Source organism: Apostichopus japonicus, chromosome 19 (genome assembly GCF_037975245.1).
Source record: "Apostichopus japonicus isolate 1M-3 chromosome 19, ASM3797524v1, whole genome shotgun sequence".
Taxonomy (NCBI): Eukaryota; Metazoa; Echinodermata; class Holothuroidea; order Aspidochirotida; family Stichopodidae; genus Apostichopus; species Apostichopus japonicus.
In genome coordinates, this window is record NC_092579.1 from 20,416,967 (window position 1) to 20,444,476 (window position 27,510).

The 27,510-nt window shown below is 36.8% G+C and overlaps 2 protein-coding genes across 4 annotated transcripts; one reads left to right on the forward strand and one right to left on the reverse strand.

Moving 5' to 3' along the window:
* The first annotated feature begins 233 nt into the window (after nt 1-233).
* LOC139959950 (UNC93-like protein MFSD11) lies at nt 234-19,419 on the forward strand. The gene is made up of 10 exons (XM_071957899.1): nt 234-566; nt 4,233-4,497; nt 5,194-5,349; nt 6,454-6,595; nt 6,912-6,949; nt 8,223-8,288; nt 10,432-10,554; nt 11,807-11,975; nt 13,456-13,591; nt 15,402-19,419. Exons 1-10 carry the CDS (start codon nt 468-470, stop codon nt 15,570-15,572), a joined length of 1,365 nt encoding a protein of 454 aa, XP_071814000.1. The 5' UTR covers nt 234-467; the 3' UTR covers nt 15,573-19,419.
* A 439-nt stretch (nt 19,420-19,858) lies between these two features.
* On the reverse strand, nt 19,859-24,304 carry LOC139959951 (uncharacterized). 3 transcript variants are annotated; one of them, XM_071957900.1, is made up of 3 exons: nt 24,149-24,304; nt 22,284-22,776; nt 19,859-21,433 (listed from the first exon to the last, which is right to left on the reverse strand). In XM_071957900.1, exons 2-3 carry the CDS (start codon nt 22,753-22,755, stop codon nt 21,177-21,179), a joined length of 729 nt encoding a protein of 242 aa, XP_071814001.1. In that variant the 5' UTR covers nt 22,756-22,776; nt 24,149-24,304; the 3' UTR covers nt 19,859-21,176. The 3 variants fall into 3 exon arrangements, with proteins under 3 accessions (XP_071814001.1, XP_071814002.1, XP_071814003.1); XM_071957901.1 differs by having other exon boundaries at nt 24,017-24,156; XM_071957902.1 differs by lacking the exon at nt 24,149-24,304 and adding an exon at nt 23,753-23,776.
* Nucleotides 24,305-27,510: the final 3,206 nt, after the last annotated feature.

Here is a 27,510-nt window from a genome sequence, read left to right on the forward strand (position 1 = left end):
GGGAGACCCCTTTAGACCCCTCCCCCAGGCTGGCCATCAGTCTTTAGCCCCCCCCCCCCCCCCCACTCAAAAGTACCTTCCTACACCACTGGTCACAACAAATGTCAAAAATGTGTAAAGGATTGCATGGTATTTTAATCATGTTTCCTCTTTTGAAGATCTGACAAAAGGCCCTGGGACCCGGAGTAGAAGTTGAAATGGAATGCACGAAAATGCATGGAAAATGCATTAATGAACTAAAACTTTGAAGACTTCCTAGAGTAGGCCAGAATTTCCATCACGATGGTCACGATGGTAGCTAGCTTAGGCGGATCACATGACATGATGTTGCAACTCTGTTCACGAAAATTGTCTGTACTCAGTCAGTGTACATATGATGTATTGACTGCCATCAAAATTCTTTGGTGAAACCAGTAGCATATATGTCTGTTTAGCAAAGCAAAGTGTCAGTCGAAACTCAATGCAAGATGGAGAGAGCGGAGCTGTTCAAATTATGCAATGTGGTGATTTTAGGGTTAGCTTTCATGAGCCTATTCACCGCATTCCAAACATGTGGAATGATAGAGGTAACTAGCCTAAAAGTTAGGCCTAGCTTAGGCTAAGTGTTTTGTGGTGTACGATAGCTCCGTCTCCCCCGAATTTCGCGTACTGTTGCAGTAGCTGCACTGATACTTGTGATAGTGGTAGACACTGTAGTTACCATATACTCGTGAGTCAAATTGTAACCACTTTTGCAACTGTAAGCTACAACGTCTATACGGAAATGGACAAAAATGCTAGAGTGAAAACAAGTCAATTTTGTATTTTGAGACACATGGATTATTCCACCCATTTACAAGTTTAGTGCAATTATATTTATACAGTAAACTACTTCAAAACAGTTCGACTCCTGACCTTTACAAGTGTAATTCTCAAACTTCTGATGAAATCATATAGCTGAAGGATAGAACTATACCACTAAGCAAAATCAGCATGATTGTCATCACCACTATCCTTCAAAAGAATGTTAAAGCTCTTACTGTCTTAGTCTTACTAGGCCTATATAGCAAACTTGCTGCGATCATAAATTACATGTTACTTGCCCAGGGCCTTAACCTTGGGGGAAAATTGCAGAATACCCCACAACTCACACACTTCCAGCTTTCTAAGATCAGCAATACATTGTTTACTACAGTATATAAGAGACTGACTTCGGTCAGCTTGTGGCTTTGATAAGCCAGTGATGGCTTCTTCGTGAGTTCCTGCTTGCAGGAGGACCTAAAATACAAATACATACATACTATACTCTTGTAATAATAGTTGTGCAGTATATTGACTTCTGGTTATTATCTGTGAGATTCAATAGTTGCAGGGTAGCTTACCAGTCAAAACTAGTGTTCAACCGATTATGCATAACAGAAAATACCGATTACCGATTATTTTTTTCAAAATCGTACCGATTCCGATTATTTGAAAATGAGAAAATATCCCGTATATATACGAAATCGGCAATAAAGTTTGACAGAAACAATTATTGTTGTGATTTTCCCCTGTTTCCTTTTGCTTCGTTGTTATACAAGGCTCTAAGGTATCATTTTGTGTGTACCAAATTACCTCTGGAGTTTCTCGGAAAGAAAAAAAAAAGTTATTTTTTCAGTACCAGCGAAAATAATGTTAGGCTAACATGTGGTCGAAGATTGCAGTTTCCATGGATATTTTTATTTTTTATTTTCGACACAACTAGAGCGAATAAACAGATGGCAAGGCTAGATTTCCATGCAGTTGACTTAGTGTGAAGTAAGGCTACCATGTGGTCGGAGATTTGTGAGGATTTTAGGTTATTTTCACTGGTACTGAAATTGCTTCGTGCAGGCCGTAATTTGCCACGGGAACTTCACGGTGATTGTGCGCACATTCGTTAATTCGCGAAATTGGTATTGCTGCTATGCTTACTGTGCCAAAAAAATTGAAGTCACTAATCACGAGGGAAGCAAAATCGGCGACCCTGGCAGCGTAAATTGATGAAAGTATACACTGTGAAAGACGTATAGAGGGTGTCTTATTTTAATATTTCGTAGTAAAAGAACAAACCTAATACATCAGTTGATATTTTCAACTTCCATATGTTTTTGAATAATGATATTTTCACCTTCCATATGTTTTTGAATAATCGGTATGACATAACTGGTATTCCACGTAATTTTTACCGATTCCAATTATGTTCCGATTATGCAATATTCGTTCCGATTCCGATTAGGTTAATCGTTTGAACACTAGTCAAAACGTCCCTTTACCAAAACGTCCCCGTACCAAAACGTCCCCGCTTTTGTTCAAATCGTCCCCGTTGGTCAAAACGTCCCCGTTGGTCAAAACGTCCTCGTAAGTCAAAACGTCCCCGTCTATCACATTCATTCACAGTTGTGAATATATATTAATCTTAAGTTATAATTTGGCTAAGTTATCGGCATACAAGTTGGATAACAGTCGCTAAATAAATCATGAAGGACTATATCGTTTAATTATGTTTGGTATGAAAAAGGTATGTACGCTATATGTTTTTCAGTGAATTAACAAATTAAAGAAATCAAAAAATAGTATACAAGAGGAATTAAAAAAGAATTTGGATACGTATACTTTAGAATATATATTATATACATATATATACAATATATATATTGAAGTATAGAATATATCGTTCGATTACCTTTAGTGTGGTAACGTTACATGTTTTACTAAAAAATTATACTCAAAAATGTTTCTGCCCTCATAACAGTCAATTCCCACTCCTAAAATCTGTGTTTTCAACCTAAACTATACTTATCCTTAGTCTTTGATTTGAACTAATAACATCCACACTTGCATTCCAACTGATTATAAAAGCGGGGACGTTTTGACTCATGGGGACGTTTTGGTAAATAGCGGGGACATTTTGGTCTTAATAAAACGGGGACGTTTTGGTAAAGGGACGTTTTGACTGGATACCGCAGGGTATTCTGCAAGTAAGCAAACCTCAGTCACTAATTTTAGTCTAGATAGTAAAGTAGTACTAGAGTTAGTAGGCCTTTACACTAAGTATATACTGTAAGAACTGACTTAAGTTTAGGCTAGGCTAAGTTATATCTTGGCCTAGGCCCTACTGTATACTGGACGCTTTGAAGTATCGCAAATAATAATATCAATGCCTTCAGAACTAAGCCTATTCTGTACTTGACACAACTGTTCTTTTTCTTGACACAATATTTGCTCTTTAATGCACTAAGAAGCAAGTATACAGCTTACAGATAATACAGTTCTGTAAAAGGAGACCTTAATCTATGAGTGGGAGACCTGTGTTAGCTACCTAATGAAAACACTATTTATATTAGTGTATGGTTGTCCATACATGAAGACTGTATACAAAGAATAAGATCAAATACCAATGAACACCAGCTGTCAAAATCAACTTGGGACATTTAAGGTGGAAAACATTGTGAAATGCAATGACAAAGTTGAGACAACATGTATCCAGTAGAGAACAACTCATACCAAGTAACATTTCACAGCAAGGGTGGAATAAACAAATGTATTTGCATTGGGATGCCAGTGAAATTCCTGAGGTGGTATGTCTGGCAAGTATAATGAATTCAAAACCTGGTCACTACAAGCCTAACTAAAGGCAGGCTAGTCTTAATGTGTTGCAGATGTTGGCTGGCAGTGTCTTTTTATTTCTGCAGTACTGTTACCCAATTGGGAGCTATATATTACTCAATCTATATATGCAAATTTTCTTTGATGTTATCTATTGGATATTTCGGTCAATGGTGTTTACTAAGGTAGTCCTTGCCGTGCTTATGATACTTGTACATAAGATTTAATTCGCCCAAAGCTGATGTTCTATTCACCAAACCTACACCTCTCCTACAGTCTACAGAGTGTTCATTCTTTGTTATTTTGCTACATTTTTTCAGACAACCAAATGTGCTATTTGGACAACCACATTATGAGACCTTGTTGTCTGAAGGATACTAGTAAAATACTGTACCAGTTTGCCCTGAAAGACCTTGCAATGGCTAGATATTTGAAAATGTCAACCCACCATGCTACCTTACAGCTGCATTCTAGGCTCAGTTGAAGGTTTATGATAGACTTTGCTTAAATGCTAAAATAGTTAGATAAATCCCCCCTCCTTCCTCCTAGACCAATAACTTGGATTGTTACTTCACATCATTACTTTCAAAACTTCCGTCAGATTACCTGGTATGTTTTCTTTGCAGCAAACGGTCATCGAAAGCTGGGCAGAGAACCAAACACATTATGAACCTAGTATGTCCAAACACATGGGTTACAACAGCTTAGCCATCATCTATAGTTTCTTTGCATTGTCAAACTGGATTGCTCCATCGGTGGTCAGTGTCATAGGTGCCCGTTTCTCCATGTTCTCTGGTGGTGTCGTCTACTCCGTCTTCATATTCAGTTTTCTCTACATCAATCCATACCTCTTGTACAGTCTTTCAGCTCTCCTGGGTGTCGCTGCAGCAGGTATGGTAGTACCATGTTTAGTACTGAGTCTTAGGCTTAGTTATGGTAGTAGGGGCTGATATGTAAAGTTTGCCTGTGTCTCTTTACCAAATATGCTAGAAGGTCAAATAATGGTAAATTCAGTCTCAAAATTCAGAAATTGTGCTTTTACTATCTACTTTGAATGTATTTCACCCCACTGAGATCTGTATACATTTATTAAGTGTCTAACTTAAGGCTCATTGTATGCAATCTAGATATGACACCATGCAGTACAGCATGTATCATGTAATTACCATACGAAACCAACCGGTTGTATCCTTTATGTATCTCGCATATAATTGTATTGGTTCATAGTCTAGCAACATCGACTTTCCATCATGAATAAAACTATCACTTTGCAGGTGTTTTGCACATTTGTAATGCCTAACATTTAGACTTACAAAAGTTTGAACTTCATAATATATTTTCTGTCTCCCATTTCTCTCCTCATTCCTTCCCCCCCCCCCATGGGTGCTTCAACTCCCATGGTACTATGAATGTATGCCCCATACCCTATGCCTACAGTAGTTGCGGGCCAGGTGCTTCTTAGGTTTAAAACTACTGCACGTAGGTTCAAGCAAGAATCATTCAGAGTATTTCTCCACGGAATGGAAGATACTTTATGTATGTAACAGGTTTTGTTTTGTTTTGCATTTTCTTTATTAATTTTGACAGTTTTGTGGACTGCTCAGGGCAATTACTTGACCCTCATGTCGAGTAAAGATACCATTGGAAGAAACAGCGGTTTATTCTGGGCATTGCTGCAGTGTAGTCTCATCTTTGGCAATCTCTTCGTAGACATCGCATTTCAGGATAAGGACAGAATAGAGCGTAAGTAAAACAGAAGGCAACTATTTCTTGATGTCTGCATTTCCTGTTTTATGTTTTCCCTCCCTCTGTCTCCATCTTTCTCTTTCTGTCTCTTTCTCTCTGTCTTATGTTACTATTTTAAGTTGATTTGATCATATATCGAAAAGGAACACTCAAAGGGATTTTCTGCTGGCTCAAGCTGATAGATTTGACAAAGTTTTTTGGTATTTCGTGGTAAAAACCACTTCTTCGTGTCACATACCGTGCAGATACAAAAAATTTAAATTTGGTGATTTACTTTGGAAATGCATCTGGCAACAGAAGAGTGAATGATGTCATAACTGGGCAAATAGAGCTGAAAATGTCATTTTTGTTTTATTACCTTCTCTCACGGTGGTGCTAGTAACTATTTTTCATTGTAGATTTGGGGTTGGAATGGGAGGGGTGTGGGGATTGCAACCTCTGTATCTACATCTAATATGTTCAACAACAATGTATGTTTTCCAAGTTTTGGTATTCAGCAACACTCTTTAAAATATTGCAATCGTTTATCCACAGCTGAGCCTAGCTTCAGGTGATGATATGTAATTGTCAATTCTTTTGCAGTTTTATTGTTCATTGAAATTTATCTCTATCTGGGGTGCAGGTTCTGCAGATGACAACAGAAAATAATATATTTGCTTTATCATTGCATATTGGGCAAACTGATACAAGAATGGGGCCACATTTTCACACAGTACTTCCAAGCTGCTACACAAAATGAGCAAACTGTCGCATAAAATGGGCAACCTGATAAACACAATTTCCAAAGTGCTACACAAAATGATCTGCTACATAATTGCAAAAATGAATGAATTGCAGATTCAGTGGACAGAATCTGTTCACAGTATTGTACTTTGTGGTACTTTACAAAAAAATTGCTGTACAAAATGTGACCACTGACACTATGCCCTGCAACTGTTCGGTGTTTTACAAAATTTTACTCTCTGTATTACAGTGCCTGTTTGAGACATCACGTAAGACCGTTCGGAAAAATTTCTCTAAAGCTGCGCTGTATCACTATCAAATCAAGCATTTTCATCGCAAATGAACTTGTGTCATTTCTACATTTTTTTCTCTTTTCAGCTGAAACCAGGAATCTGGTGTTTAGTGTACTTGGAGTGGTCTCTGTGGTTGGTGTTCTCTTATTTCTGGCCCTCATCCCGGTCAGAGTGATGGTCCGCTTTTCTGGAGATTCCGATGCGGATGCTGTCGGCATCAATACGGAGTATGTGCAGATTATTTATGTTAAACTTTAAAAATCACGTCTTTGTCAATAGCATTGCCCCAATTTCTCCACTCGAGCAGAAGCCTACAAATATAGCAAACTTCTTCACTTTTCAAACAAGTGAGATACTCCAGCATGGAAGAGCAAGATGGATTGCTGGAGGGAGGAGGAGGGGCGAGGTGGGGAAGGAGGGAGGGTGGATGGAAGAGGACCCAAAGTGGGCCCGTGTGCTAGATTTGTCTCCTAGAATTATTGGTTTCACTTACAATTGCAATGACATCTGTACTAACACATATGTGAATGGTTTATTTTTCAGACAAGGAGAGAGTAATAGTGGACCAGTTGCTGCTATAGGTAAGTTTTGTGCTTTAAACGTAGCATTCATTCAATGCTAACGTCGTTTACACTGAGGAAGTTTTACTCCCATTAGAGAACATGGCATTTAATGGCACTTATGTCGTTTCTGATTTAATTATAAACAATTTGTTTTGTTGTTGTTTATTTGTTGTATGGTGTAGCTCATTGCTTAAGCTTTCAGCCTTTTCCTCAAAAGATGCAGGAGATAATATTCAATATATCTTATATGAAATCATATCTGAAACTAATGTTAATTTTGCCTCCATATTATCCATAGGAATCTATCAAAATTTGCTAGATCGTAATTTTGTTAGAAAATGGAAAAAGACAACTTGCAGCTTTTGAGCAGCAGATACTTGTGTGCTTGGCTTTTGCTGTTATGTATGATTATTAACGATGCATATGAAAAGATTAGTTCATAGGTTAATGTTGTAAGTTTTAAGGTATAGAAGAGGATTTTAATATAATAATTATCCTGCTGATAGGTTTGTTCAACTCTTTATGTGCCATATTTGATAATATGAACAAAAAGATGAGGTTAGGCAGTGTTTGGATATCTCATAGTGTTTCTATAGCAATTTCAGTTTTCAAGATATTCACATGTAAATTCATTTGCTGAATCTCTGGAATACTCCTTTAAGGCTATTAATAGATGATGACTCGCTCCTCAGTGCACGTCTTAATGTTTGTTTTACAAATTCTAATAACTCAACCAAAACATGTCCATTTTAATTGAACTTCATATAAAAAAAAAAAAAACCCTTGGATGACATACAGTACCATTTGTCCTCAACAAAATTCTCTTAATGGATTTTAAACATTAAAGTAGGCCATAATGGAGTTATGTTTTTCCATCGAGCTTTGTGTTGCATATGAGGAATGGTCTGTATATTCGAATAAAATCAGTCACTTTAATTGATGAAATATCAGCTATTTTATTAAAGGAACATTTCCGCAAAAATGTAACGGTTACAGAGGTGTAACCCGGACTGGTAGCACTGTCTAAAACCGGTCAAAATTGAATTTTGTGCGTAAAGTCATCCCACAAAGCATAAGGAACGCATTTACTGAGAAGCAACCGAATGGTTGTAACCTGGTAGATCTCTTCAAGGTAGAGTGAGTGGCATTCATCTCTATGTGAAATATCACATGGGTTTTCCGGGCTCTTAGCAAAATACAGTTTGTAAGCTACTGTAGATAAAATCTTAAGCCAAAACGATTTGAATCTGTAATAAGTTTGTAGTTTTTGTACTTTTGATTTTATTCACAGTTAGCTCTTTTCGTCTCTTCGTACAACCGGACATGTTACTCTTGAGCGTCTGTTTCTTCTATACAGGTAGGAGGAGACTTTTGACTCACTTCTTTGCGTTTGTGTGCGTGTGCGCTTGTACGTTAATGTTTTCTTTCATGCGGAGGCTGGATTGTCTTATTTCTCGTGGCATTGATATTGTGTCATAAATGTGCCTGAATCTTATAGAATGTTGGGTTTTCGGTTTGTGTGAAATACTGCTTCTTGTCAATAGATTCCTCAACATGGAGTTTTACACTGACAACATTTATCATAGCAGGTACGTTCAAGCCTAGACCACAAAGCTTAATTTACGTGGATAGGATTTGTGACTAACACTGTTTAGGTGGCATCTCGAGGATGGGTAAGAGTACTAATTACAAATGAAGGCAAGAAATGTAACGCTGCAAGCATCTATAACAAACTTTGATCTTGTTGAACAAATCTGAAACATTCAATGATCTTCAACAAAAAAAGGATGCCCAGTTATCTCATGCAAAATTCATCAATCAGTCTTGGCTAGAATAACAGTTTCGCAACTTTTGGTGTATGTCGAACTGTCCACAGAATTTCTCGGTTTTGGAGGTCAGCCTAGATTACTGTCATCATTAATAGTAACGATTGTTAAATGTCCTTATGACAGGACGCCAATGCTATACCTATAATCCACGGCCTTTATCAAGGGCATTCTATGCTGTGCACACTTAATCGAGGGCATTCTATGCTGTGCACACTGAATTGCTGCTTGTCAGTTGCCATCTATGCTGTAGCCTCTAGTAGACTACTGCCCTTCATCAATGGTCATCTATCTTGTGCCATCGAAAAGACTATCCCCTTTATCAATGGCCAACCATGCTGTAACCTGTTATTATATTGCAGCTGTGCTTACTCAGTGGTGATATCTTGTGTTCTTGTGAATACTGCTCTGATCAATGGTCATCAATACTACCTTTGTCAAAGGTCGTCTATACTGCCCTTGTCAATGGTCATATATACTGCCCTTGTCAATGGTCATCTATACTGCCCTTGTCAATGGTCATCTATGCTGCTTGTCAAAGGTCATATATAATGCCCTTATCGAAGGCTGTCTATACTTCCCTTGTCGAGGGTCATATATACTGCCCTTGTTGGAGGTCATCTATACTGCCCTTATCAAAGGTCATCTATACACACCCTTATCGAAGGCCGTCTATACTGCCCTTGTCGAGGGTCATATAAACCTGTACAGCCCTTGTCAAAGATCATATTAACTGCCCATGTCAAAGGTCGTCTATGCTGCGCTTGTCAAAGTTCATATGTACTGCCCTTGTGGGAGGTCATATATACTGCGCTTGTCAAGCCCTTGCTGCCACCATCAGCTGTGATCTATGCTTTACTCCCTAGTAGTCTACTGCCCATGTCACTGGTCATGTTTGTTACACCTCCTAGATATCTCTTCTGTTGGGCAATCTATGTTATGACATCAGGGCTATAGTGGACTAATGAAAGGTCATGCATCCATGTTATGCCTCCTAGAGTTAGTGCCTGGATCAATTGCCATCTACATGTAATGTCGTTCATTCGTTTACTAAGCTTAATATCAATGTTTCTGTGCTGTATCCCTACCGTAGTAATGGATAACCATTTGTTTAATGTCATTTATTTGTTTGCTGCCCTCATCAAAGTTTCTCTACTGTACCCTACAGTAGTGACCACTCCCCCCAACGTCAGTTAAAACATTTTCTGTGTGGAGTTTCAGACCTTGGTATGTAAGTTCATGTTACGTAATTAATGATCAGTAATACCAGCAAGACTGTAAATTGTAGTTAAACTTTGTTATTGTCGTTAATAACAAACACAGGTACTTGTAAGAAATAGAGTTCTGTTTAGATGAGTTTCTTTAATACCACCTGGGCATGAAATGCTATGATTGTTGTAAATGAATGTGAGGTGTACACTGTGTTAGTACCCTCCTCTCAAACTGAAAGTTTGTATGCAATGTATTAGCCCTTCTCCCAAGACCTCTTTAATAGTAATAAAAGCACTGTCAGCCTCCTGATAGGGCCCAAGATGGGCAAGGGATGAGGCTGATGCATACATTTACTACAAATTGCTATAGGCATAGTGTTGGTGATTGCTGTGTCTACAAAGTTGCTGTATAAAGCTGTACCTACTCAAGTCTGAAGGATTTTTCCTTTCGCTCTTTTTTCAGGGCTAGAACTGACATTCTTCAGTGGTGTTTATGGTACTTCTGTAGGCAACAGTGAAATTATACATAACAGTAAAGGATTGATCGGTGTCTGTGGCATGTTCATCGGCGCTGGTGAAATTCTCGGTGAGTTGGATGGGTTTTTTTCGCAGACACTTCTTTCTTTGCACTCACACTGGCTGTATCATATAGGCGCAGAGTGAGTCTTTTGCTTGGTGTACATACAGTTACCAACTATTGGGGTGAACATCCCCGTGCCCCCGGTCAACCTCACACACGCTTGCTTTTGACCAAACTAAGCCTATTAATTCCTAAGCAATATATACCTCAGAAAGCACTATTTGACATCTAGAATTTCATTTGTTTTTATTCTGGGGTACCACCCCTCACACAACTTTACTTGATAGTCCACTTCAAAAAAACCCAGGGCAGCACCTCCTCCCTTTTTAAAACTTTCTGGATCTGCCCCTAGTTGCTACTCCTGTCAAATGTCACTATTACAATCTGAATGATGCACTTTTTTAATGAAGAGCTTACAAAACAGTTCTATGAAACCTGCTGAATATTCATATCTGCCAACTCAATCACTCAGATCAAACTTGATCAAACAGAAGTCAGCAATCATCCCATGTGTGTAACAGAAATTCCAAAAACATTGGAAAATTTGAAATTTTCAACTTTTAACATTGAACGAAATTTGAATATTCACAGTTTCAAATATATTGTTATGGAATTTTAGTGTTGAACAAGAAAAAATCAAGAAATTAAAATAAGTTCAAGGAGCTGCTTATAAACAACTTTTGTTCAGTTCATTGCCAATGTTATGAAACTGTGCTGTGTGGCTAAAAGTGTAGACCTACCATGAACTTTAGTTAGTGGTTAGTTAATAATGTTTACTTTTAATTGTGAACATTTCATCTTCCAAGCAATTTTCTTCTATTAATTTCAATAAAATGGAGCTTAACAGAATTTTTAAAAATTTGGACTTTCCATCATCAAACATCCAGTAGTTGAAGGTGTCACATTAAAGAAGGGGCTATATTTGTTCTAAAATCATCACAACAACTGGCATTAGAATGGCTAATTTTTGACATTGATATTATTTTGTAATATGTTTATGCTATATTTATATAATTACTTGTTTATATTACTATTAGACCATATTTGACATTACTGATTATTTAACAAAAGAAAGAGTATTACTGGTCTCTCAGACCAAGGAAAGTTACCAAAGTACATTTCTGACCATATCAAAAATCATGTATTTTGGATTCCAGATTGTGGGATACATCAGCTTTATTTCTAAGAAAATCTACAATTCAAAACTAAATTTCAATTATTTTGTCTTGATGGCTTATTCTTTGGGGTTTTTTTTCAGGTGGCGGTCTGTTTGGTCTCCTTGGAAACAGAACCAATACTTATGGTCGCGATCCCATCGTCCTCTTGGGTTATCTAGTCCACATGGCTTGTTTCTTTCTCATCTTCTTAAATATTCCAGGGCCTAGCCCTATCGACAGCACCTCCGTAAAAGCTATTATCACAACAAGGTAAGGGAACACTCTTTATATATTGCTTGATGTTGTTCCTTTGTTGGTTAGGATTTGTTTTTTGTTTTTTGGGCAACATGTTTTCCGATATTTGGCAATTACTCTAATGGATTAAATAAGTAAATAAATAAATATGTAAATAAGATAACAGCAGAACTTCCCCGTGCCAAGAACAGTTGTGAACATTAACCTACCCTCCCCAGGTTTACAAATAATAGTCAATTAAGGGTTCTATTTTATTAATTTTTGCTTTCACCCTTTCAGAAAAGTTCAGGAGTAGGTTACCAGAAGGTTTGAAAACTTACACATTAAGTAAAAGACCTATATACTTGATGAGCCTGAAATCTTTAGAGTGTTTTGTGATGACAAAGTATTTGCTATTCATCCAAGGCTGTTAAACATATTGGAGCCTAGTGTTAGTTTCAGATGCAAGCGTTAATATGTTAGGCAGCACATCTTAGCTGCACTCATGATGACTAGTATGTTATCGTACACAATGTCTCTGTTAGGGGAAATACGTTAATCTTCCTTTGATTGTTCTGTATTTTATTGTGGTTGTGAACTTATTGAACCTTTTTTGTTACTGTAATGCAGACCTGCCTACCTGTCTTGCACAAAAATAGGTATTTTCTATCCTAAAGAAAACCACTTGTAATATTACATGTGGATTTGCTTTTAATTTCTTCATATCATGCCACTATACTGACGACGAAGATTAATTTGTCCATCATAATCATGATACCTCCCTAATAGAAATGTTTGGAGCAGAGGAGGGATTTGGCCACCTTTGTCACATTCATGTAGAAAGGATAAACAACCACTAATGGGTTAATACATAGTTGTATCTCTGTTGTACATATCTCAAATTGGTCAATCTGTTCTATACAACACCTAATTGTATTCTGGTCATTGATTGGTCAATTGCTCGTTGATTGCATGCAAAACCCGCTCTATTCCACTCTATGAAATAGAACCATGGGTTATACTTTTTTGGTAGCACTTTTTCAATGGTAAGAGAGCAGAGATACCTGTCTGTTCAAAACAATCTGTTGCATGAGTTCATTTTACCCATCTTAATATAATATGTTGTATAAAACAAATAATGAATGGTTTCCATTCGTGCAATAGTGCAAATATTTCATTTGTTGAAAGATGTAATTTGTTCCATCTTTCAACTCATGAAATATTTGCACTATTGCACTCATAACCATTCATTATTTGTATAATATTAACTGTTATCAATTACAAAAGAGTAAGTAGGTCACCATACCTGTATTTAATAAAGAAAATATGAACACAAAACTGTGTGATCGTTGTGACAACACTTACCATAAAATGAAAAATGAACTACATCTTGTCACTGCAATTATAGACATGTAATTTTTATAAGTGCCTGCAAACATATTAAGGTTTCTGGTTAATTACTCTAGTTAATTCTTAACTCATTATTACACTTTGTTTATATTATTTGATTCCTCAGTGAGTATCTCGCAGTGGCCAATGCCTTTATGCTGGGATTCGGAGATGCTTGCTTCAACACACAGATTTATTCTTTGCTCGGAGATGTATATTCAGACAACAGTGCCCCTGCCTTTGCCATTTTTAAATTTGTTCAAGTAAGTATTCATAAGCAGATTAAAGTCAATATTCACTATGTACAGTGTGCATGGCATGTCATGTAATGGAGTTCATTAAACAATGCAGTACAATGCAAAGGTGTTCAGTGAAACACGCTGGAACACAATGCAATGCAATCCATATATATGTATGAATATGTATTGTATTTGAAATTGAAATGAGTTGAAAATCCAGAACAGTGAAAAAACTTCCAGCTTCCACTGGGATTCTTAACCAACTAGACCATATATGTATATATATAGATATAAATATTTATATGTATGTATGTTATTTGGTGGAGGAAGTTTTCCCACTGTTCTGGATTTTCCAACTCATTGCCTTTCAAATATATATATCGACACACCCAAAAAACTTCACAACAGGTTTGTCCTTTGGGAACTCATAAGTGGAAGGTAGGAATTGAACCTCAGACCTCATGTCATAGATATTAGTCCACGTACCATTTTGTCACAGTTTCCTGGTGTGAGATAGGTATTTTTGGATGTAGTTTCTGTCACTGTTGGAAGTAGCTCAATTGTTCAGAGGGTGCCCCTGGTACCTCAGATCTGACAATCACACTAAAGTACCACCACATTTTGTGGCCAGCCAAGCTGTTATATAAACCAAATTAATGTATGAGGGGTGGTATGACAGAAATATGAAGGTAAAGTAAGTCAACCCACCACAGTAAATCAATTTCTTCCTTTTGTGATTTATATCTAGACATCATTACTCCTGTCTCTTTGGAATATGTGCAAGTTTGTTCGACTGAATAGGGATTTCTTGCATTGTGTTCCAATACAGTCTATTACCATGCAGTTTAATGCAGTGCAGAATAGCTAAATGCCAAATTTGCCATTACTCAAGTTTCCAAATGACTATCTAGCAGGGCATGATAATTCCAATTTCATTACTTAAAGGGCAAACACTATCTCTAACATAGGGTTAATAGACGTCCGGGGATTGCCTGGGGATTCCCCAGGGATTCCCCAGAGTTGGTGTCCGGGCGAATATATAATATTGCCTACAGTATCCGGATTTTAAACATCTTTAGCCAAGTCTGCTCAATGTGTGACCAATATTGCTGTGACTATTATAGAAAACAAATTTGGCTGTAGCATTATTCAAATTGGCCTTAAGTGAACGATATCATAATTAGGCAGATTTTTACTAAATATTTGGCTGTCATGCTGGCAACCCCTTTCTAGTAGTATTGACAGTGTTGGCACGCAAGTCTGTACAAAACCTTCACATGTTACAGCATGGATAGTGACAGATGCTCGCAGTTACTTACCTATAACGCGTCTCAATGCATAACAACACCTTTGTGGTTTACATTACTTGAGCCAGAAATTTCTTTGACAACAAGATTTAGTCCAGTTAGGGCATCCAGAACTATAAAATTGCCAAGAATTTCAACAAATGGCATTCCATCAAAGTTTCCACAATAATATTGTGAAATGTAACAGAAAGAAATTGAAGTTGGATGTTCTTATTTAAGCTGGCAGCTGCACTTTTATCTATGTTCTTATGAAGATGGCTTCCTGGTACCTTTTAACCATGGTTCTGTTAGCAGTATAATTGAACAGGTGTTTTATACTTCCAAAAAAAATTTAAAATTTACTGTCAAGCCTCTATTATCCCAAAATATTGTCAAACCTGGAGCATGTTTGGATATTAAACTGAAGTACAGACAGATAATGGTTTCAGGTACGTTAAGACATTGTATTTAACAGTTGAGGCTTTTGACTTAATTTAACTTAAAGTACATTGTTTTGAAACATGATTTCTCTTTTTTCTTTTTGGTAGTCCGTAGCAGCGGCCTTGGGCTTTGTGTACAGTAGTATGCTCAACATTTACTGGCAACTTGGTATCCTGATGGTATTCGGTACAATCGGTTCTCTCAGCTTCTTCAAAGTTCAATGGAAATGTCAGAAACCCAAAGGGTATCAAACTATCAACGAGTCTACCAACGAATGAACATAGAAAGTAGGCTTAGTAATACAATGACCAGGTTAATACTAGGCTTCAGTATCCTATCATACAATCAACTGGTAACTTACAAGCCTTGGTTTCACTATCCTATCATACAATCTGCAGGTAGTTAGGGTGGTACTTTTCAATATTTACATGAATGAATATATTATGTGACTATGTAGGCTGGGTGGAATGGTTTGTCGTTGAGAATTCCCCTCACTAACCCAGTTTCCTGACTTGGATGGAGAGATTTAATTCTAGGTACATGATAGATTATGACCGTTTTAAATCTTGGTTACTATATCACTGACAAAATGAACACTATGATGGCCTGTTTTCCATCACTTGTATTTACACCGTGCAGTGGTAAGTCCGCTCATTTTCAAAATACGATAATTTATGGTCAAAGTGGCTGAAGCACAAATATATTTGTTAACATTTGTGTCATCTTGAATAAAATCAGTTGGATATAAGTGATAAATACAAGACAAAATATTGCTACTAAAATGTATTGTAATCTAGACCTACCTAGAATATGACAACTTGTTATTGTGGATTTCGAGTTTTACAAATGTGCTAAGGTGTCAAATTAACATTGATATAGAGGTGAACAAATATTGTTGAACTGAAGAGGGTTTTTGAAGATATACAAAGATCAGTGTTGAGACATCTTTTGCAATAAATTTGATAGTCTCATAACCAAGCAGAGTATTAGATACCTGTGCAAGTTTTGTCCAAATAAATAAATTACATGATCATAGGTGTTCCTTTGGGCTTTCATAAGAATACATACTAAGGCCTCCAACCTACCAATGGTTCTTTAAAGAAGAGTTTGTCAGCTTCATAAAGTAGGAAGGTTAATTACATTCATTCACTTTTTTTTTTTTTTCAACAAATGTAAGCCGAGTGTAAAATAGATAACATACAGTATGTCATGAGCAAGGCAAATTTGTAATGGTCGTCCGAGACGACCAAATTTCTGTTCGGTCGACTGAAGTCAGCTTTAAAAAGTCATCCAGTGGACCACTAGTTGGTTTCATCGAATTCAGATTGCAATTTAACTACATACTCCTAAATAGTTAAAATGATGAATTGCTATCACCCCCAACACTGCATGGTGTTCTATTCACCAAACCCACACATCTCTCATACAGTGAACATATTGGTGTTCTATTCACCACACCTACACATCTCTCTTACAGTGTACATATTAGTGTTCTATTCACCAAACCTACACATCTCTCCTACAGTGTACATATTATTGTTCTATTCACCAATCCTACACATCTTTTCTACAGTGTACATATTGGTGGTTATTTTGCTTAAACAAAAAAAGGATTTGGACAACTGAATTTGCTGTTCGGACAACCCAGAATTACGGCCTGTTTGTCCTTCATATTTTGCCACTTTTGACTACGTGTTGTTTGTGAAAAGTAAGAAGACAACATTGCCGGTGTTAAAAATGAGATCACTTCATTGAAAAAACAGTACTTGTTCTACTTAGTGATATACTTACGATTAAAAAAAATTATACAAATAAAAAAAAAATAAAAAAAGCAAAGCAAAGCAAAGCAAACTAGAAAAATGTTGTATTCCCATGTTGGCCAAAGTTTTCCCTATTAGTAAAAATGTATCCCTGCATTACAACTGAACCTATTCCAATAAAGGTTATACAAAACACACACCCCATAAAAAAACAATTGTTAAGCCCCCAAGCTCATATCAGTTTGTATTGTCTCAAATCCATAGTAATTAATCAGTAATGTGTGATGGACGGAAGGGACAAAGCTTGGAATAGGTCTTAGTTTAACGAGTTGGAAATTATTCGGAGAATGATTTACCTTCTTCAAATTTGCTGAAGTCAGACTTTGTCTTCGGTCCTGTGGCATTTTGCAAATATGGTGTAATTAATGATGTTTTTTTCCTTTGTTAAAGTGCTATGTAATTTTGGGATTTGATTATTCTTGTATCTTTCTAATTTTTTTTGATCTGCCATATGCAGCTGCTGCAACATACAAATTAAATGAAAGTATAATAACTGTAATCAATTTTGTGAACTTTCCTTAATTTTCTTATTTCTTTCTCTCTTTGTGAAATTAATCATATTTTGACAACTACAGAGTAAAATAATTAATACCTTTTGAAAGAGTGAAGTTATGATTGGCTAGTTTGTAATTAAAACCAGCAGCCTCAGAATTACAGGTCCTGTTTTGAATAATCCATTCCTAGAGTTATTTGTGATTTCTGTTGACCGTCACATGTGTATGGATGCCGGTCAGAGACAGCGGTACAGTGATCACAGTCTGTTCCACCAGGCATTCACAAAAACTTGAGGGTGGGTCAGGGAATTTTCACAATCAGGTATTTCAACCATAAACTAATATCTAAATCAGAAAGAAAGAAAATTAAGCAGGGAATTATAAAGAAATTTTGTATTTTGTGCACTTTTGAATTTGTCACTTTTGTCACTTTCACATGCATCCCAAACTCGCCAGAGACATGTTTGTATTTTTCTACATGATCACAATCTGTTTTGATGCCGATAGTTTAGTTTAGTAGAAAGAAAGGATCAGGAGGGACACTCAAGTCCCCATCAAGGACCCTATAGGAACAGTTTCCTGCCATCCCTGTCTTTGTTTAAGTAGTAGTAATCAAAACGAACGGTTTTGCGGTCAAATTTGCTAGTTGTTAACGGTTTTTCCTTTTTTTATATATATTTTTTTTTAGATGTGACAACATATCATGTGAATTTTGAGCCACACTCAAAACCACCATCCAACTTAAGTTTGAGGATTTGTAGATACAAATGAAGCCTCGAGGGTGTCTGTGACTTAGTGTGGTCAGTGCAGGGTATATTATAAGCTCTAGTACCTTTTATTTTCCTAATTATGTAAATTTTTTACTTCAAGAGCCGCCATGAACAGTGTTTTTTTTCTATGCTTAAAGTAGACTTATTTAATCTAATACAAATTAATTGCTCGTCCACCATAAATCAATAGCTCATGTGATAGAATAGTTAACAAAGACATTGTCATTGTGGTGCTGTTTAATACTGTGGAACCTATCATTAGTTTCAAGCAAGTAAACAAGTTGATTCTTCTCTTTAAAATAATTTGTAAAATAGTTTCCTTCCATTACTTTCATTTTTTTTTCTTCTTGGTTTGTTCCTTTAAGAGACTTTTATTAATTTTGTCTTTAATTTTATGATTGTTATTACATTCTTGAAAAGTAGTATTTACCACATGAAGCTCCAAAGAACTCTTGCCTTTGAAATTCTGAAATATTCAGTTAGTCTACATCTCACCCTTCCCCCCCCCCTCATCCAACCCAGATCACCCCATTTTGTGTTGTGATGAGGGTTAAAGGGGTTAGGTCTTTGTGTCTCTTTTCAATACAATATCGTTTAATGGCATGGGTCAATTGATCTTTCGATATTAGTGGAGCACCAAAAAGATGCATTGCTTGCTGATCAGAAAATGAATCACATGTCAAAAGTCTGACTTTATGGGGGGGGGGGGGGGGCGGCAGGGGTTGTATCGGATACGATATTTTGTGCTCCCCAGTATAACACAATAGGCCCTGCAGGGTCTGCTGTTTTGATATTGATGGAGATGTAGAATACCTATTGTTTTGATATTAATTGATTGATCGATTGATTGGGCAGCTACTGCAGCTTTTCGTTTTCATGCAGATTCCTTTATGAATTACAGGAAGTTCTGGGTGATTGGCTTGTATATATCATTGGGCTTTAATCAGCTTATCATGTTTTGATCAGCAAGATAATCGATGTCATCAATATTAAAGTTGACCCCGTTGTCACTCAGATATGAAATTTATAGAAATGGTTATGTGCAAAATGAATGCTAGCCAAAACTTGTGATATGTCAACCCACTACCTTACTAAAGTATTTTTTTTTTTTTTTTGTTACATTACATGTCAAAATCAATACTTTAATCAGGATTTCATTAAGATTATTTCAGATGATCATAAACCTTAAATGGGGAAATATGAGTACATTTTATCTACTTTAAATTGTTGATGGTAAAATTATTGATTCAATCAAACAGATTCAAACTTACAAACTTTGATGAGTCTTCTTATTCGTGTAAATGTTTCATTTGTTCGTATTTATATGAAGTGTTTTTTCCTACTCACAACTTTACTCAATGGCATCAGATCTTTAATCGATATCAGAGAAAAGGGGTCACCTTGGTGGATAACTGTGTAATGCATGTATTGTACCTACCACAGCAAGAAAACCAATAACAACACATTTACTAAGAATAGATCGTTTTCGGAACAATTTATTGAAATATAAAATGCTGTACAGGATTTCATACAATGATGCGTGGGAAGCAACAGTGGTATAAAATGTATAAGTTTGAAATAAAATAACACCAAAGATGATTTTTCAGCCTTAAATGTTTGTGAAATGGACATAATACCTAAACTCTTTCACAAAATGAACGAGAGTTTATGAAGTGTGTATTCTACAAAGTACAATTTTGCAACATCTGTATGTATATCTTGCCCAAGAACTGAGTAACCTATACACAATATCTCTAAATGTTCACCTGCATGCCTATAACCATGGCAAATGTGTTGAAAGCTTCTAGAAAATGAGGGTGTGGGTTGACAGTGGTGCCCAAAAAATGTAAGTGCCTAGCAGGGAAATTTTTACCCTGGCCCAGAAAGGACACAAAGTTACAAATTTTAATGTGTCATCCCAGCATTTTGAATTTCATCTCCAAATCAAAAGTTTTAGGAATAGAAAAAAAGCTTCGAGTGTAAACTATCAGAATGAAAAGTAATCCAAATTCTGTAATTAACTTGGGCGTTGACACAATGAATCAAAGTTCCAAAGTAAAAAGTCAAAACAGATAAGAAGTAGATATTTGGTGTTAAATTTCATGGAAAATTGGCAAAAATTTCTACTTGGCAGATTTGAGCAGGCAATGATAGCACTGTCGCAAGTGCGCAACACAGCAATGCATTGGTGTGCTTGCCTATTTAGAAATGGGCGAGGGGTTTGCTACCTCTGCCCCTCCTAGTTAGAAATGGGCAAGGGATAGCTACCTCTACCCCCCCCCCACCCCTGCCTTGAGATAAATAATTTAATGGTGGAACCAGCTTAGAAATAAACATGTTAAAAGTGTGATTTGTATCATAGTAAAATCAGCTTGTCATCAAATTACGATAGAATGCCCACGAATGGTTCACTGTATATCATGGTGGAGCCAAGATCTCTTGTCACTGTCACCCTTATGGCCTTTTATTTCCTTTGGATATTTGATCATATGAATTGGACCTTCTCAATACATAGGAACAGTTTGTACAGTTCAAGGAAAGAAGGAGTTTATTCGGGATAGATTTAACTTATACAGGATAGGAAATTCAAATGGCAGTGAAACTAATAGTGACCAGTGCAATACCATGATTATCTGCCAAGTAAGGAATGCTTTACAAAATAATCATAATCAAGGTTACAGTAACATTAACTAAATTTGCATAGTTGTTACAAAAAAACAAACACAAAACTCTTTTCTGCACAGTAAATATATATATGCATATTTATATATATATATGTATCTGTTCCACATTTCCAACTATTGCCTGTCACTATGGTATCCACATCTTTTCATGTAAAGTCGAGAATTTGGTTCAAAGTATCTCCACAGTTTTTCAAATTCTTCCATGTATGGCTTAACAACTTCTGGGTTGTTAGTTATAAAGACATTCTCATTGTTTGCTGTTATGGCATTCCTTGTCCAATTAAATGATCCATTCATGACTGTTTCCTTGTCAATTATAACAAACTTATGATGCATCAGGAAACTGCTCTTGTCTGTCCTTAGCTTGACACCTGCAAAGAAGAAACACATTCGGGTATCAACTACATATGAATTTAACAAATAGATGCACTGATGCACTTCTTTGCACTAAACCAAATTAATTTAAACATACAGGAAACAAGAAAAGATTGCGAGCACAACCCACAAACAAAATGTTACAGCAGTTAGTTGTGGGTTCAAAGTCTGTTCAATGCTTCTTGCCAATAAGAAGTTGTACTGTACATAAACTACATGTGATTGTACAGAAAATTGACAAATAATTATCTATAATTAGTTGCTTGTTTTTACTGTAGTTGTAACATTTATTTTGAATATTAATTTCCTACAACATATGGCATATTATTTTTTAAACAATTATTTGTGATGGAAGAGGTCTGTTTCGCAGATAACAATGAATATTCAAACAAGATTTTCCACCCAGTGTTTGAATTTTAATGCACCAAAATTTTCATTCCTATTACAAAATCATTGATAAGCCAACTTACTGTATGTTCATGCAAGAGACATGAAGAATGAATTAGAACTCTAATACATCAGTTGTGCTATAACAAGTATTTAACAACCCTCTCCTCCTCCACACCACCGCCCCCCCCCCCCCCACCCCTCCCATCCAAAAATGCATCAATGTTACTGTGAAAAAGGAACATGGAACTACTTTATGAACAGTAATGCAGCACTTATCACAAGTACACTTTTTTGAAATGTGTTCTTCACTTAGCCTTTCCCCATTTTGTGTCCCTCCCTTTTTCTACCCCTCCCCACCCACCTATTAACTGCCCCATCCCATCCCACCCCCGCCATTCTATCATACCTAGTCAGATAATGTTACCAGAGGTACTAGATTTGAAAGCAGGACCTTACCATTTTCTCTAAATTTCTTCAAGAGGCTTCCCTCAAAGTTATCCGACTCATCGTCGATAATCACCCTGACTGGAATCCCTGATTTGTGAACATCCAGGATAATCTCACAGAGGACTAAGCTTGTGATTGTGTAGACGCAGACATCCAAGGAAGATCTGGCAGAGTATAAGTAGTCACCGAACAACTTAAAAGATGTCTCAACATGTGGGAAATTACAAATGGGTAATTTACAACCTCCTTTCCAGGCGTAAAATTTACACGGGTAATCTTCATCGGGGAAGAATAATACCTTGTAAAAATACTTGGGTGGACTAAATGTTAATATCGATGGTCGATCACTGGCTTCAGATGTGAAGAGAGACAGGATAAAACTGGAGAGCCTTTGTGGATACTTCTTCTTGTAGCTGTAATACACTACTTCAGAGATTAGGCCAATTGTCACTGAGGCTGTTAAAATATGCCAGGAATTCATTGCTTATGTTCTTTGTAATCTCTGTGGAATGAAGAAAAAACTTAAGTGAAAATTCCAATGAACTGGCAAGCTGTAAATGAATGTCAATGTTGTTGGCTATTGTACATTGTTGTTACTTAAGAACTCTGTCATTCAAGCTAATCAGAAACAGTTACTGGCAATCATGAATTGCTAGAAATGGTAGTTTATAACCACTATATACTGTACCAGTAAAATCCATTTGTACCTTACAATTTTGATAAATAAACAGAACAGAAAACATTGAGAAACATGCAGTTCATGTATCTGAAGGATGGTTCATTCTAGACAATTTTAGTGTACAACCTCTCAGATAAAAAGTGCAATGAACATTTCAACTGAAACTAAACATGAGCATATATGAAAGCCCTTCCTACCATAACAAAGTACGAGCACAGTTTAAATTTTTAAATAGAAAATAGGCTATGCTTATTATGAATGGGTATGAAGCTTACACATTGCTGACACTAAATATGAGGAATTCACTTTACAATGAGTAACAAATGCCAGAATCGAGGTCTTTCACTTCTAAAGGTACACAGAGCCATGGTTCATCGCACCTTGAAGGATTTATAAACTTAAAAACAATGGTGATGTCTCTTTGATCAGTGTCCACAAAAAAAAAGCAAAACAGTAGCCTGGTACAACTAGGGATACTTGGCAGGCCTGCATGTTGAGTAAAAATATAAACTAAAAACACACATGCATTAACATTTACTTTATAATTTAGGTTAAAAGGTGAAATAATTCATAAAAGTGTTTCAGAAAACAAAATTTATGTTTCTTTCTTTGGCTGTAACAGCTAGTCTAAGTTAGTTTTCGCACAAGGCCTAGCCTTTATACTAGGTCACAGGCCAAACTAAGTACTAAAGTAGCCTATGGCTTCTTGACTTTTACTCGTATAGTCGTAGGCTATTTTTGACCTCATTTTGTCGAACAAGTCTTAATTCATTAGTTACTGCATGCTAAGGCTGCCTACTGTACACATTCATTGGGTCCAGCGTCTTTAAGTATAGCTTACATCATCGAAAGTATCGCTGCAAGTAAGACCTAACGAAGAAACTAAAGAAGAAGAAACTAAAGAAGAAACTAAAGCAAACTGTTTGCCTCTTCCGTACTGGGTTATAAATATAATTAGGCCTACATACAGGCTACGTACATGTCCAAGGTATTGACAATTACAGAGCTCAGCACTTATTCTCAGCACACAGATTAATGATAAGACCCTTTACACGAAAGTTACCTTGATGTGAACTAGACGACCTAAGTTTCTCGAAATTGGCACAGTATTGACCTTTCATCAACTACATAATAAGTTGTAGGCATAATGTATCCTGTACATTAAAATTAAAACATTGAAAGTGAACTTTCGTACCTTTGCTAGTTCGGATGATCGGATATACTGTATATATATAATATAGGCCTACCAACGGTTTGGAATGAAGTGCTAGTATTGTGTTTGGAGCGCCAAAAGGGTAATTTAGTATTGACAGTGTTCATATTGACAAGGGCATCAACTGGTCAGCATATACTGCATGATATCGAAAAACGAGTTTCTGACAAACTGTCAGGGAGGAATCTGAAAATCAATTGCACAAAAACTGAGAAATTTTCAATCACAAGAAAAGGAAATGAAAGTTGGAAGAATTGTAAATATGTTGGAAGCTTGCTGGGCACCGAAGAAGACATTAACCGAAGAATTGGTATAACCAACGGTGCTTTCAACACACTGTCAATCATTTTCAAAAGCAAAAACATAAGCCGGAACAAGCTTAGGAATTTTGAGACTTTATTAAAGAGTATTTTTTTGTACAATTAGAATGGATGACATAGAAATTGTGATGTCTTGATGGAGTACCCTGATTATGAATAACAGAGGTTTCGGTGAAACTGGTGGTGAGGTAGGGAGAGCTACAGATGTTAAAGGTTTTGTGTGCATGGTATAACCTAATGAAGTTTGCTCTACTCGCAAATTTCCTCCTGCCTAATGTGGAATCTTGGGCCTTGCATAAGCATGTAGCCTATGGCGGGCCATCAGCAATCGCTGCGGAACCGGGGGGGGGGGGGCTTGGGGGGCTCACCCCCCAATTAAAAAGTTGAGGGGCAAATGCATGATAAGCCCCCCCCCCCCAATATTTACCAAGGCTCCGAAACGTGCATCTGCCCATTTTTCAATGCATACTTGTCGATCTGTCCGATGCACACGTATACTATATAGGTGTAATCATTTTAGTAAATGCTGTAGGGACCCTCGGCCCTTCCCTGGGCTATAGACCACATTGTCACCCCAACCGCGTCTTCACGCCCCATGAAAAGTGGAAGCAGTGAGTGTGAGTACCGGTAAGCGCAACACAACTTCGTCTTACAACTTCGTCCAGTTCTCCAACATCCCCTGAAGGATATATCCTTCTAATGGTAGCACATTTCCCATGGATATATCCTTCAGGGACACTTCCTTCTAATTGGAGATCTCTTTCGTAGGGTATATCCTTCTTAAGTGCCCTTAAGTGTGATAACTTAGTGCTCCTCACAATCCTGATGACTAGATGATGACTATTTCGTATTTTGGACTTTTTGGTACTTTCTACATTGAGGAAATCTAATCTCTGTTCTGAAAGAATTGCAGTCGATACGAGGGTAAAAAACAATGGGATAGTGGGATGGTGGTGGTCTGGGTAAGAAATCACAAAAGGGGTGGGGTGGGAGTGGTGAGGAGCAGGGCGAACATCATGGGGGCGGTAGGTGCGGAGCATTGCAGCCAGAGCATTCAAACGATATGATAATTGATTGTCTGTATCATGCCTCATCGAAATTAGTGTTTTAAATAAGAGTGTAATAAGCTAAACGCTACACTCATCAAAATTTGCGTTTACACTACGAGTACACGCAAGGCGTGGAACATGGCTCTATGTTTAAACGCAATCAATTATTAAATGAGCAAAAACACAATATTAGCATTTCACCTGTACTGTATAGGGTAGCCTACATGCATTCGTGACAGTGCTTGGTTCATAGAAATTTGTTGGCAACTGCACATGGTTTTGGAATTACCCATTTGTTGACATTAAGAAATGCTTTCTGTTTTTTCTTATGACATTTATTGAATTATTGCATTTAATTGCAAGTAGTAATTTACTACACTCAAAAACGTCTTTGCGAGTACACTACGAGTAACAGCTACTCTCTTAAAACACCATCGAATATACAAATTACAATCTTTTTACAGATTTTTACGTGCAATCTGAGAAATTGCAGCCTTGAGACCCATATTTTAGGGCTAGGTATTCGCAGCATAAAACACTCGGGAAGTGCGTTTCCGGCCATCTGGGGGTTTGAAAAACCCAAAATTTTCTTGTACGCTCCGCATCAACCGATGGTGGCGCTCCGCTTAGTTAGTCTCCACACATTAGCCCCCCCCCCCCCCCCAATAATTTACATGACGCGCCTGGCCATCAGTCTCAAATCGTGGGGAATCGACATATACCGATTTAAATCGACAAATACCAATTTCCAGCAGCTTAAATTGGCTTCTTTACCGATTTAAATCGGCATATACTAGTTTAATTCGACATATCATCGATTTAAATAAATATATACCAATTTAAATCGATGATAAGTAAAATAAATCGGTATATGTCAAGTTAAATCGACATATACCAGTTTAAATCGATGATATGTGGAATTAAATTGGTATATGTCAATTTCCGTGGACTTATACCAATTTCTAGCAACTCAAATTGACATATACCCATTTAAATCGACATATCATCGATTAAGCTCATTAACATATTCCAAATCCCGATTTCGGTGATGATTGACATGTGGAGATACATCACGTGTAGTCACCTGACAAGGCGCGCGAATACTTGAAAATAAACGCGAGCACAGTGGAATGCATGATTTGAGATTTGAATACTGTAAATGTTAATCCCCCTGGGTATATATTTAGCTGTAGTAAAACGTAACCTTACGTACAGAAGGCCTCATTGCAGAACAATATCATCTTTGTTTATGGTGTACTGGAGTAGGTAATTGCATCTGTGTACGTACTGTGTATATACCGATTTAATTTGACAAATCATCGATTTAACTTAAACTGGTATATGTCGATTTAAATTGGCATATAACGATTTATTATCAATTTAAATTGGTATATGTCGATGATATGTCGAATTAAACTGGTATAAGTCGAAGGAAATTGGAATATGTCGATTTAAATCGGTATATGTCGATTCCCCACGATTTGAGACTGATGGCCCGCCATACTCCTGAGCAGCTGGAATACAATTTCTACTCCGTGCAAGAATCAAGACCAAAATAACGTAAATTTTTAATATTTCCGATCTTTTCCCATGATATGTTGTCAATAAATGTTGTAGGGTCTACGCAGTAGGTCATAATCAGTCAGTTATACTTTCGTAATCGTAGGCTAGTATTAAGCTAAGTATTTATTATGATGCCGTTAAAACTTAAGGGCAGGGTAGGCAAACCTAGCCTAGGTCCTACTACATACGCAGCACATAGGCCTAGGGCCATAACACTTTTTATTTATATAGTAAAGGCTTCATAATTGACGCACCCCCGTAATTGACGCACCTTCAATTATTACTTGCAACGATACAGAAGGCCACCTAAACTTTTTGCAGTCAAGCAGAATTACATATTTCATGAGTTTGAATCCATTTCAGCTATTTGCTGACCAAATTGTGGTATTTTTTAAGCTTTAAACACGCTCCC

Coding starts and splice junctions, on each gene's coding strand:
- LOC139959950 (XM_071957899.1), top strand. CDS start 468: ATGGAGAGAGCGGAGCTGTTCAAATTATGCAATGTGGTGATTTTAGGG. Junction 8,289..10,431: donor CGTCTGTTTCTTCTATACAG/GTAGGAGGAGAC, acceptor CTCTTTTTTCAG/GGCTAGAACTGACATTCTTC. Junction 13,592..15,401: donor CCATTTTTAAATTTGTTCAA/GTAAGTATTCAT, acceptor TCTTTTTGGTAG/TCCGTAGCAGCGGCCTTGGG.
- LOC139959951 (XM_071957900.1), bottom strand. CDS start 22,755: ATGAATTCCTGGCATATTTTAACAGCCTCAGTGACAATTGGCCTAATC. Junction 21,434..22,283: donor GAAGAAATTTAGAGAAAATG/GTAAGGTCCTGC, acceptor TCTTCTTTGCAG/GTGTCAAGCTAAGGACAGAC.